General features: G+C 43.4%; 1 protein-coding gene across 1 annotated transcript; it reads left to right on the forward strand.

Moving 5' to 3' along the window:
* Window positions 1-2,156: 2,156 nt before the first annotated feature.
* On the forward strand, window positions 2,157-6,172 carry gpr101 (G protein-coupled receptor 101). Its single transcript, XM_068588006.1, has one exon. It carries the CDS (start codon window positions 2,930-2,932, stop codon window positions 4,343-4,345), a length of 1,416 nt encoding a protein of 471 aa, XP_068444107.1. The 5' UTR covers window positions 2,157-2,929; the 3' UTR covers window positions 4,346-6,172.
* The last annotated feature ends 1,142 nt before the right edge of the window (window positions 6,173-7,314 follow it).

The raw sequence follows: 7,314 nt of genomic DNA on the forward strand, positions 1-7,314 counted from the left end.
GCGAAAAATACAACACCAGGTTGATCTAAGATTGTTTCAATCCATCAGTCTCCTTGAAACATTATCTGACATTAAGATCTTAAGTATAAGTTAAATATAAGTCTTTAATATAAGCGATAACGGGCCCCATTTAAGGATAAACAGTTTTTAAGTTAGAAAAAGAAAACTATGTCAGTGCTGCAAGGTTTATTTTTTAATGAATGTGTGCCTTAAATATATATAATGTATAGTTTTTTTCTTTTCATAATCAAACAATATACATTTGACAAAATTGTACATTTACAGTCATAAAGCCCTAGTTGAAAGTTACACTTTATTGTAAATAGACACTGAGATAGAGAGAAAGGAAGGAAGAGAAAAACAATGTGCGCTTGCAGAACCAGTCCTGCCTGCACACTGTGTGTTAGATGGTACTGGCCCATAGGTGTCAGTGAGTGGCAGTGAATGAGAGAGAAGCTTCATGACAGAGTTAGAGACGGAGGGATGGCCACATTGAACATTCATACTGTTAACAGTCTAATAATCCCATGAGGCAGCAGGCCTGTGGGTCTGCCTTTCAACCACAGTCCACTCAACAGAAGAACAGGGAAACATCTCCCATCCCTTTGCAGTCACCAGCATTTCATTTGCAATCTAAATCTAAAACACAGGGTGCTCCATACTCACATCAAAGGGCTTTTTGATAGCTCGGTTAGAGCAGAGACTTGAATTAAAATGTCTAATTACAAGCGTTGATTAGGAGGCCATGTAAAATACAGACTAATTGGTCTGCACAATCTAGTTGTATGTAGTGCTGGTTTATATATATTTTTTGCATCTTAATTAAGTCTTTTTACTAGAAATAGCTGAAATGTTGATGCTATTTTGTATATTTCCAGCAATAAAAAAAATATGTCTTACGTAAAGGTGTGTATCATACAAGCTTTCATGGGAGACAGGTTGTGGTTATTCGATCGAGAAAAAGCTATCCACATATTCAAAAACACTAAATGTGAAAGTTTTCTTGTGGGAAAAGACACGTTGGAAGGATACATTTGAGCTTGTAATGAGCCGCTATATCTATCAAGGCTATGTTGGATGTAGAACAAATCAAGGTCTGGTTTTCAGCTTCATCCTGTCAGAGGTTGTATAATGAAGCCTGAAGGAGTGAACTGAATGCCGTTCATTCCCTTTTTTACAGGAGTAAAAAAAGATGTTAAAGTTGCTTGTTTGGGCAAATAAATCAATTGCTTTATGCCAAATGTTTTCTGAAAAGGTTGTTTTGTCAAATGTTGTTTCCAAAGTCAAGATTCAATTTTGAAGCTCAGCATGTGAAGCTAAGGATGGAAATCCCTACAGAATCGACAGGTTTTGGTGACTCATAAAACTGCATTTGCCAGTGCAGATAGTGATGTGATCAAAAGCTCCACAATTGGACATAGAGGTGAGATAGTTTTTTGCCAACTAAATCTTTATAGATTTTGCCAAAGGATCAAATGAGCCAATGAGTTTCAGGGCTCTTTCAAAATGCTCCAAACAATCAAAGTATTGATATTTTCTCGGGACATAAGGTTGATGAGCTACAAAACATGTCACAGCGTAACAAATGTACCAAATCAGGTGTTAAAATACTGATACAAACCTAATATTATAATTCTGAACCTCTAGTTCTTGGTGCTCTGCCGAGATGCGATGGAGGTTGGCTTTAGCCCTATTTTGTTCTCCCCTGACAGCCATCCAATTATCTGAAGATCACACAAACAGCCAGTAATTGAATCACTTGTTGTTACTAAGGAGATCTGGGAGACTGGTTGAAATACTCGGCTAAATAGCTAAAGCAGGCTCTTTATTTCTATTGTGCAGAGAAAAATAAAAAATGTTCTTGAACTGATTTATAATGATCCCTATAAATAGGAGCGTGCTTACATGTTGCTGCAGTAGACGGTTTTTCTTTCTTTCTAATATTTAAGATGAATGAAAACAAATGGGATTACGGTTGAATCTTGTGATTCCAGCGTGTATTAAAAAAAAAAAAAAAAAAAAAAAGGTGTCAGACTGCATCGTGAGACGCACTTGCACACTCACAACAAAAGGGAAGCAGCGGACGGGAGGGGGTCGATGACAAGCTCCAGAGAGGAGGGAGGGAGGAGGGTGGAGGGAAGGTGGGGGGGCTCAGGTGTCTTTGTTTTTTACATTCATTTTTATCCTGACACCTTGGAGACAAGACCCGACCGTAAGTAGCCTAAGACTGTTGAGGAGGAATCAAAGCTGATAAAAAAAAAAAATATTTCCATCTGCCATGAAATCCGAAAGGACTGATGTGCCCGTCTGGATGAGAGACCCCCGCTGGGCGAAGACACACGTAGCGCGTGCTGGCTGAGCCGTGAAAGCTCGCTGCCATTGACTGGAGCTGAGGCTCAAATGGCAGCGAAACGACGAAACCCGAGCGCCGCGGAGTGAGCATCGCGTTACTGATCATGCCAAGGTATTATTCAACATTTACGGATTAGCACATCCGCGATTATTTGCCACTGTCTGGACCTCTCCAGTCAGCCGCCGCTGACCGCTTCAACCGCGGCGCTTTGTCGTCGCCAGACATATTCCATTTTTCCCCTCCGCAGATGTGGGCTGCAAGAAGAATATAGGGCCTGAAGGGATTAATCATTGATCACGATGAACAGCAAATCGGTGTCAATCATCTCCAGCATTACAGGCTGAGGCTTATGGACGCGTGTACTGGGCTGTTTTCACCTGTCATGGATGATGTGGCATATGTTTAGGTGAGACGTGAGAACAATGAGAGATGCATGTTGAATTGTGCACCTGAATTCCACTGAAAAAGGAGGAGCGGCAGCAACCGCCACTGCTTGTTGTTGTTTTTGAGGAACAAACCCAGGGCTGGTTTCCCCTCCTGACAATCGGCTGATGAAGATGGGACTAACCTGACTGTATGTATGTCAACACGCTGCTGGATGTGAGGCCACACGTGCAGACAATGACAAGCTCTCAGGTGCCCGACATGGCCACAAATTTCACTGACGTTCCCTGGGAGCCTGGTTTCAGCGGCTCCGACCCAAACCTGTTCTGGTCCTCCACGGTTAACAGCGTGGTTAAGATGGTGCTCATATCTCTCATCGTGTGTGTGTCCTTGTTTGGGAATGTCGTGGTTCTGCTGGTGTTCCAGAGGAAGCCTCAGCTCCTTCACGTGGCCAACCGCTTTGTCCTCAACCTTCTCTTGGCAGACCTGCTCCAGACCATATTAGTCATGCCCTTTGCCATCGCCGCCACCGTGCCAGGTGTGTGGCCCCTGGATGCCCGCCTGTGCCAGGCTCTGGTGGTGCTCATGCACCTGTTTGCCTTCGCCGGGGTCAACACCATCATCGTCGTGTCCGTGGATCGCTACCTGGCCATCATTCACCCTCTGTCCTACCCCACGCGCATGACCCCTCACCTGGGCACGAACCTGATCATCTGCACCTGGGTGCTCAGTTTCCTGCAGAGCACACCTCCCCTCTACGGCTGGGGGGCCATTGACTTTGACCGGCATCACAACGTGTGCTCGGTGGTGTGGTCCTCGAGCCTGTCGTACTCGGTCGTGGTGTCCACCTTCTCCTTCTGGCTGCCCGTGCTCATCATGCTCGGGTGCTACTGGATGGTGTTCAGAGCGGCTCGGAGGCAAAACGCACTTGTGCACCCCATACAGACACAATCCTACTCCCAGCCCTGGCCACAGGACATCCAGGGACCCAGCAGCAGTCCACAGCGCCAAGCACAGCCTCAGCCACAAGCACCGCCCCAGCCCCAGCAGGCCAGTGCCCCCGATGGCCCCTACTCAGCCAGGGGATACCCCGTTCGAGTGAGGCACAGGCGCTTCCACTACCACTGCAAGGCAGCCCGTGTAGTTTTTGTGATTATGGCCTCATATATTCTCAGCATGGGGCCTTACAGCATACTTAATACTATATCTATGAGCGCCAGAGCAGCTGTACCCCCCTGGCTCTCGTCCCTCGCCCTTGTGCTCTTCTTTTTGCAGTGCTGCCTCCACCCGTACATTTACGGGTACATGCACCGCAGTGTGAGGAAGGAATTCCTCGCACTGCTCTGCGGGCTGTTCTGCAAACAGGGCCGTCCCAGCCAGAGCTCTGCCGCGGAGAGCTGCTTCACAACCACCGAGGGGCGTTTCGGTGCCCACTCCCACCTGCCCAGTCTGACTGCTCGAGTCTTCCCCCTGCGGACTTGGGAAGAGTGCACGACGTCCTCCTCGCCCACTTTTGAGAGGAAGTCGAGGGACAGCCGTAAAGAGACGACCTCCACCAGCGTGAGCTCTGAGAGGGAGCTCACAGTCCACAGCAAACACAGCACATGAACGGTCTCCAGGATTTATCGGATGGAGCACGTACATCATGCAGTGTGTTCACACACACACACACACACACACTATATGCCTCCTTGATAACAGGGTCATTCATTGTGAAGTTGCTGGCATTAGGAATAGCGGTCTATGTGGTTGGGCAACAACATAATGTTCCTCTTTCTGATACAAATGTATAATAGACTGGCGGTGTCGAAGAAATCCTAAACAATGACTTTTCCATTATTTTCATTGCATCAAATTTTGAGAATCACTATTTTTTTAAGTTGTTTTAAAAGTTTAAATGTGTCGAATAAGTCCCAACGCAAGCAGCTGTTATTTTTGTATTTTAGTGTTTGGCATTGTGCTTTTGCCTATCCATTATTAGTTTTTTTAATGTATGCAATCTGTGTATGAGCTGCTTTTACATAAACTGGGCAATTAGCTCTATCAATTTTTCTTTATTTTTAAGATTCCATGAGATGACATTCATTTTGGATTTGACATCTTTGCCTACAGGTCTCTCCTAAATGTTTTGGGTTTTCTTTTTTCAACTCGACTTGCCATGTTGAGACAGAAAGTAGTTACAGAGTAGTTTGACCTAATGGTGGGCCTTTGATGTCTCTGATAAAGCATTGATCTGCAGTATCTGCACGGCAACTATATCTCCGTACACTCTCTGTGTGAACCCGCCTGAGGGCACAGGGTGTGTCGTCCTTGTGTTACCGCAAGCTCGGCCTGCAACTAATGAACTCAGGGTATGCGTGTGGATCCATGTGTAGTTTCTGTTGTCTTGAATTTTGAAGAAGCGAATGAACATAGGTGTGTCTACGTCCCGGTCGCGGTAACCGTTATAGATCTCAAAGCGCCTTTTGGGTAACTGAGTAGGCTAGTGGTTTATTGTGCTCGCCTTTTACAGAACACACAAAAGCTGGTGACTCCCGCAACATTGTATTAGCCTCTTAGTTTCCTTTAACTGTCACTCAACCAAGGTGCATATTCTGCATCTTCCTGCAGTGTGCCAGTGTCTATTCGGACTCAGCATTTGCTGCCTTTTCAATGTCAGCCGTTCTTTGAGGAAGCTCACTATTTCTATTGAAAGAATACAGAGCATATAGAAAGCAGGGGATGATACGAAAACAAACAAAACACACTGCTTCACTACTCCTTGCACCGGTCATTTAAGGTAGGCTGCATGCCGCAAGTTCTTATGTAAGATGTAGATTTATTATATTCCACCGAACAATTTGTAAAGATACCTCCCGGTGCAGTATTTGTAAAGGAACAGCCTCTTTGCTTCAAGCGGACGAGTACTTGTGTACGTGGTATTTGCTTGCAATGACTCATCTCAGTGAAAGACAAACTATTGAGTTAGTGGCTAGATGATGTGTTGCCAAAGGAGGTCATAGGTGCATCACAACATTATGTGCATTATTTAAAAAGTGTATCAAGTCCCAAGTTTGTCAAGTTTTTGTAGCCTTTTGAGAGAAAAAAAAGAAAAAAAGATTTAGACGAATGAGCCAGAATGCTCTCATTGTGTTGTTGTTATTATTATTATTAGACTATGATAGTTTTCTGGGAAACTACTCACAACTAATTAGACCTGCCTGGCTTTGATCTGAGCCTTGGTTTATTAGAAAGGTCACTGTAGAAATCCATACTACAGTATTATAAATGACAATCAAACTTGTATAATAAGTTTGTCTTGGTGTTGCTCTGTCAAAGACAAAAGGGTACAGTAGTTATGTAATGAATGTCAAAATCACCAAGAGATCATCATTTAGAGAAAATAATATTTTGTGATTTCTATTGTGCTTTTGTATTATTTATGGTTACTTTATCCAACATGAAAATATGTCTGTTGTTTAATAAAGGTGAACTTATTGTAATATGTGTAAAGTTTTTCTGTTTTTCGTATGAAATACTTCTTTGAGACTAAGCGAGGTGTTCGTGAGCATGTTCTGCCTCGTCTCGTCAAAGACATCTAAATCACACACTTGGACAGTTTTGAATACGTAGCTAAATAAAAGCGAACCCGTGCAGCACTTTTAAAAACTGTCCAAAAATAAAATAATGTTTAAAAATACTTCGATAATTATAGGTTTTGTGGTATACACAAAGTTTTAAAAGTCAGTTAAAAAAACATCAACATTCAGTTAGACATGTTGAAAGTGCTGCTGAGGCTCGAGTGAAGGTTCAGTCAGGACTTCTTCTGGATGCTCGTGCCTGTAGTTTAGTTCTTATACATCCTGCCACTCACTGCTCTGGACTCCGTGGGGGGGATTTATCCGGCTGCTGCTCAGGGCAGACAACCCTCCATTACAAATCTCCCCGAAGAGTCTAAGCACCAAACTGTCAGGACTTCAATATCACTTATGTTGTAAAAAAGTTCATTCACCTCTCTCCTAATTGAAATGTGTATAATACTCTTAATACTAATACTCTAGACTATATGCACTATGCTCAACACTGAAGCCGAGCATTATGCCCAGGCACAAAAGGTCATAAGTGGATGTTCATGTATGCATTTTAGTCACTCCAAAAATATAGAAAAAAACATGTGGCCTTCATTTTGAATCAATTGCATTTATTTGTAAAAAAGTTATCACCTTGGGTGATGACTCCCCACCGCTAGAAGCAAAAGGCAGCAGTATTGTATGTAGTTACACAGCAAACTGCTTATTAAAATCTAAAAGAGGTACATCTCATTGGTGCATATGTATTTAATCAGTAAAATCATGAACTGCGTTACGATAACTATGTGAGAATCTCTCCTGTGGCCAAACAAGTCAGGCATGTCATGAGAGATGGTCCTTCATGTGCACCATACAGCGGCTGCAGCATACACTTCTATGACACCGACATGCTTCTCAAACCAAGTGTACCCTTAGTTATTTTATGCAAACTTAAATGTAGCCATCAAAAACCAGAGAATGGAAATGTATCATAGTAATGTCAGTGTTTTATATATAATTTCTGAACTA

Source organism: Clinocottus analis, unplaced genomic scaffold (genome assembly GCF_023055335.1).
Source record: "Clinocottus analis isolate CAN_PGR_092001 unplaced genomic scaffold, fCliAna1.0.p SCAF_10, whole genome shotgun sequence".
Classification (NCBI taxonomy): domain Eukaryota; kingdom Metazoa; phylum Chordata; class Actinopteri; order Perciformes; family Cottidae; genus Clinocottus; species Clinocottus analis.

Bases quoted from the DNA above. Each gene is read 5' to 3' on its own strand.
- gpr101 (XM_068588006.1), top strand. From the start codon at position 2,930: ATGTATGTCAACACGCTGCTGGATGTGAGGCCACACGTGCAGACAATG.